Below are 5,761 nucleotides of genomic sequence, written 5' to 3' on the forward strand. Positions count from 1 at the left end.
TCCAAGTTACTCAGAAATCAGATTTTTCATAGTACGATACATTTTCTCAAAGATTGCCGTGAAGATCTAACTTCATTCAGTGTGCTAAAAATGATCAGGACATGTAAAATACTGATTGCAATGCTGTCTCGTATACTAAAGTACAGACATGGAACATGCATTAGGCACTAAATGTACATTAATGGGTAAACTGGGATGACAAAGTACACACAACTATTTTATGTTTGTTATCAGGCTTTTACAGATGTTGCGGATCTTGGTCATTTTCAGGCCGTACATCACAGGATTGAAGAGCGGCTGGCATGTAAGAAAATATAATGATAAAAATATGCGCAGCATGTTTGGCACATTTTTCATATTAAATCTGCTCTGTAAAATTTCAAAGCTGGCTCCAAAGGAAAAGTTCAATATGGAAGCCAGGTGAGGCGTGCAGGTACTGATAGCCTTCTGTCTCGTCTGATCAGAACCAGAAAAACAAACCAGCAGAATCTTCATGTAGGTGTAAAGAATGAAAAGCAAAGCACCAAAGATCATGCTAAAAGTAGCAAGGAGGCCATACAAGTTGATCACAGTGGTGTCTGAGCATGCCAACTTCACAACAGAGTGTGTGTCACAGTATACTTTATAAATTGTGTTTCCACACAGCTGCAAACGTGAGGTCAAATATAATAAGGGAGCCATTGCAAAACAAGGATAGAACCACGTTGCAGCTATAAGTATGGCGATTTTTTTTGATGTCATATGTGTGTTGTATTGCAGAGGACAGCAGATAGCAAGGTACCTGTCGTAAGACATGATGGCTAAATTTAAATATTCTACAGCCCCATATATATGAACACAGAAAACCTGCAGGAAACAGATACCGGTAGAAACAGTGTGAACATCAGAGAGGATCTGAACCAGGAGGGACGGAAACAGCCCTGTACTACCATACAGCTCATTCACAAACAGGCTGCACAGAAACATGTACATAGGTTCATGTAAGCTTCTGTTCACACAGATAACCACAATCAGCAGGACATTGGAACCTACAATGAAAAAATATAAAGCAAGAATAACAAAGAAGCACAAGTTAGTTACATGTCCTGTGTCAAAATAGCCAGTAAGGGTGAAAAAGGAGACCTGTGTGGTGTTTATCATGATTGTTCTTTGGATTTAGAACAATTGACTGGTTCATCTAAAAAACTTATTAAACTATCTTTTGTTATAGAAGTGAAAAATTAAATATGTTTAAAGTTGGAGTGAAATGGGCCATCATGCAACCTAAATATCAACTACAAAGGAAGATAAGTGAGTGTAATAACACTGAAGAGTTTCATTTTCAGGCAAGTTAAAAAGTAAATAAAGGTTAGTTCAGAAATAAGTCACAAAAGATTTGTGATGTGTGGTTTTGATCATTAGCCTGCTGTGCTTTGGCTCCTGTCCTCTCTACAGGCAGCTTTATAAGAAGCTGCCTGTAGAGAGGGGTGTGTGTGTGTGTGTGTGTGGGGGGGGGGGGGGGGGGGGGGCGTGTTCTGGCGAGCTTGCAGGACTGCTGACAGACATATTCAACCACGCTGTGGTACCAGCCTGCTTCAAATCCTCCTCCATCGTCCCCATACCCCAAAACTCCAACCCATCAAGCCTCAACAACTACCACCCAGTAGCACTCACCCCCATCATCACTAAGTGCTTAGAGCAGCTGGTCCTAGCACATAGGGCTGCCACGATTAGTCGACTAGTCACGATTACGTCGACTATCAAAATCGTCGACGACTGATTTAATAGTCGACGCGTCGTTTGAAGCTTTGTAAGATCCCAAAAGACGCAGGAATAAGTAGCAGGATTTAAGAGTGTAATAACGGACTGGAACAGAAGATGGCAGCACTGCATGTACAAGGATGCCAGCTGCCGTTAAACCCCGAAGAAGAAGAAGAAGAAGAAGAAGAAGAAGCAGCTGTGTCCCAGAATTCATAGCGCAGCCCAGCTCAGTTTCCAACAATGGCGGCAGCTAGTTAGTTTTAATATTACTCTTATTATTCTTTCTGGGTCACAAAATAAACGATTAACATATTTTCAGGCGAGAATGTAGCTGTGTAAACCTCAAATATCGGCTCAGTTTATCAAGACACCGCATATTTTCAAAAGCGCTCCAACGTTTTCTGAGACGTCTGTTACCCACTAGCTCGATAGCTAGCCGGGGGTTAGGCTCACTAGCGCCGTGAGAACACCGGACTCCCGGCAAATCTTTTTCAAACCCACCGCCGTCTTTCGCTACTCAGGTTAAACATGATATATGAGTCACTTAGATAACTTAACAATGTTATTGTTTTTTTTTTTTTAGTATTTTATTTGTTCCTGAGTAAATCGGTTTGGCTGAGATTAAAGTTATCGTTTTTACACAGCTGAATAAACCACAAGCAGACAGCTGATTATCAGAAGTGTGAGATGCTCCAGAGTTTACTCCGGTGTCCTGTTATATTTTAGATAGCAAGGAGTTTATTAAACTTCACCGAAACAGTCTGCAAACTTCATTAAACTTTAATAAACTATCATCTTGTCTTTATTTTTAGTTAGCACCTTAAACACTTAAAGCTGTAAGCTAATGATAGTTATATAAGAGCAGATGCTGCTGGTGCAATAAGCTGTACGTTGTACGTCCAATGGATGATGATCTGATTAGTCGACTAATCGCAAAAATAATCGGTGACTAGTCGACTATCAAAATAATCGTTTGTGGCAGCCCGACTAGCACACTTCAAATCCTTTCTCCCCCCCACTCTGGACCCCCACCAATTCGCATACCGTCAGAACAGGAGCACAGAGGATGCAGTCTCCATCGCACTGCACTCTGTCCTCTCACACCTGGACAACAACAACACCTACACCAGAATGCTGTTTATAGACTTCAGTTCAGCATTCAATACAATCCACCCCTCACAACTCATCAGGAAACTGACAGACCTGGGCATCAGTTCCCTCATGTGCAAATGGTTACTGGACTTCCTGACCAACCGCCCCCAACATGTCCGGCTGGATAACCGCTGCTCATCTACAATCACAATGAACACCGGTGTACCACAAGGCTGTGTGATGAGCCCTTTCCTCTACTCCCTCTTCACCCACGACTGCAGACCTGCTGATGGTTCCAACACCATCATTAAGTTTGCAGATGACACCACGGTGATTGGCCTCATCAGTGACAACGATGAGGCCGTCTACAGGGAGGAGGTGGATCGTCTGGCTGAGTGGTGCGACAGAAACAACCTGCTGCTTAACACCGAGAAGACCAAGGAGCTCATCGTGGACTACAGGAGGAATGCGCACCCACATCCACCCATCCACATTAAGGGGACGGCTGTGGAGCGTGTGAGCAGCTTCAAGTTCCTGGGAGTCCACATCTCCGAGGATCTCATCTGGACGACCAACTGCTCCAAGCTGGTCAAGAAGGCTCACCAGCGCCTCTTCTTCTTGAGGACTCTGAGGAAGAACCACCTGTCCTCAGACATCCTGGTGAACTTCTATCGTTGCACCATCGAGAGCATCCTAACCAACTGTATAACAGTCTGGTACAGGAACTGCTCTGCCTCGGACCGGAAGGTGTTGCAGAGGGTCGTGAAAACTGCCCAGCGCATCGCCGGAGCACCACTTCCTGCCACAAATGACATCTACAGCAAGCGGTGTCTGAAAAGGGCTGGGAAAATCATCAAAGACCCCAGTCACCCATCACATGGACTCTTCACCCCCTGCCGTCTGGGAGGCGCTACAGGAGCCTCCAGACTAAGACCACCAGGTACTGGAACAGCTTCTTCCCCACAGCTGTCAGACTCCTGAACTCTGCCTCCTGTCATCTGACCCATGTTAACACATGCTAACAGTAGTTGGCAGTTGGCAGTAATGTTGTGTTTTACCAGTGAATGTTCAGCACTAACTGCCGTGTGTTGTTTGTGATATTTTGAGAAAATAAATTCACTCAATGATGTGCTTTATTAGTCATTAGCCTAGACGCTAATTAGCGCTAGCTAACCGCTAACGTTAGCTTGTTTCGTTCTGCTTTGCTTTGCATAGTAACAGGTCATAGCATCTTCTAATTGTAAGAATGTTTGCTTATATCAGCTCACACGGGATATTTTGTGTTTGTTTACAGTTTTACCATTCATCCATTCATGTATTTCAACAAAGCCATGTTATGCATCCAATCAAATAAATCCACCAGAAAGGAACAACGGTGTGGTTTTTTCTACATGGGATGGTGGTTGTTTGTCTGCCTAGTTAAGTGCGAGGGCAGAATATTAAAAAGAGTGGCGAAACAGCTACTTCAGGAGGCAGTCTCCCAGACATCTGACCCAGACGCGACTATGCTGTCAGCAGAGGAGGAGCAGCTGGAGGTCCACCTGCTCTGGATCAACATCCAGATCCCGCAGTTCACTCGCCAAAGCAGCAGTCGAAGCACGGGCAAAGGCCGAAGCAGCACGTGCCAGAGCAGAGTTTACATGACGGGAGATTGAGGTGAAAATGAAGCAAGCAGAGTTAAGTGCTTCATTAGAAGCACTAAAAGAAGAAAAGGAAGCAGAAGCTGCGCTCGCTGAAGCCAATGTATTTGAAGCAGCAATAGCAGAAAAGGTAAGCAGGGAAATGTGGTCATCTCGTGTGTCAGAAAAACAATATGGGGAATTACGACAGGGTCAAGAGAACTCACAACCAGCGCTGAACTCTCACGCTCTACTCCAGCTTCCAGCTTCAACCCAGTCATACAGACTACACAGTTATCTTGGATATTCTTCACCAGAACATTGCAGAGAAGACTTGCCGGACCCTAAATGTCATGGTCCTGGGTCGTTGACCCAGCGTTTTGTGTTTTGTGATTATTTTCCTCTGTTCTAGTTATTCTGTGTCCTCCCCTCTTGTGTCCAGTTCGGGTTTTAGATTTCCTGTTTTATTCTGAAGGTCTTTGTCTGTCGGTCATTGTGTTCAGCTTGTCTCCTCCGCTCATCATGTGTATTGGGTTCAGCTGTTCTTCCCTCCTGTGTGTGATTACCCGATTACCTTGTGTGTGTATATTTAGTGGGTGTCGGTCTGTGTTCGTTGTCGGCTCGTCTGCGTTCTATGGTGTTTCGTTCCTCTCTCTGCGTCTCTCTGCCCCGCACCCCTTTTGTATGCTCTCAGGTTTGTCATTTAGTTCTCCCAGTTTAGGTTTCTTCAGTTGTTTTCTCATGCTTCGTTGTCTGTTTCTGCCACTGTCACCTGTAAATAAACCCTCACTCATATCATCAGTCGGCTGCCTGCATTTTGGGTCCTCCTTTTCCTCCAACACCACACGGCTCACCCCGCCAGCCGTGACAGTATGAGCCGACTAAACATGGACCCAGCAGCATCCGCACCCTCCCAGGTGTTTCGGGAGGAATTAATCGACTCTGTCTCACGATTGGTCAATCTGTGGCTCGAACGTGAGGGAGAGGAATTACACCGCGCTGTAGAAGCCAGGCTACAGCAGTTAATCTCTGCTCACCCCTGGCTACTGGACTCTCTTCACCCACTCGCACAAGACTTCATTCTTAACGAACTTCACCTCCACCCTCCAGCCGCTACCGCTTCCCAACCCAACCCGGCGGTGAAGGTTTTGCACGGCCCGCCGGATGTGGAATTGCCCGGCCGATCTGAGCTGTCATTAAAAGGGAAACGGCGATCACGCCGCCGACGCCCATCGCCACAGCCGGACCCCGAGACGTCTGAGTTGCCGGCTGTGGTGAGTAACAGATACAATAATCACGAGCTTTCCAAT

General features: G+C 45.6%; 1 protein-coding gene across 1 annotated transcript; it reads right to left on the minus strand.

Annotated features, from left to right (window-relative positions):
• Window positions 1–213: 213 nt before the first annotated feature.
• Window positions 214–1,140, minus strand: LOC147315280 (olfactory receptor 4B13-like). The gene has a single exon (XM_086260444.1). It carries the CDS (start codon window positions 1,138–1,140, stop codon window positions 214–216), a length of 927 nt encoding a protein of 308 aa, XP_086116570.1.
• Window positions 1,141–5,761: the final 4,621 nt, after the last annotated feature.

Source organism: Aulonocara sp. 'chitande type north' Nkhata Bay, linkage group LG14 (genome assembly GCF_057382095.1).
Source record: "Aulonocara sp. 'chitande type north' Nkhata Bay isolate Kocher_YH1m ecotype deep benthic linkage group LG14, A_spYH_male_GT1.1, whole genome shotgun sequence".
NCBI classification, from domain to species: Eukaryota; Metazoa; Chordata; class Actinopteri; order Cichliformes; family Cichlidae; genus Aulonocara; species Aulonocara sp. 'chitande type north' Nkhata Bay.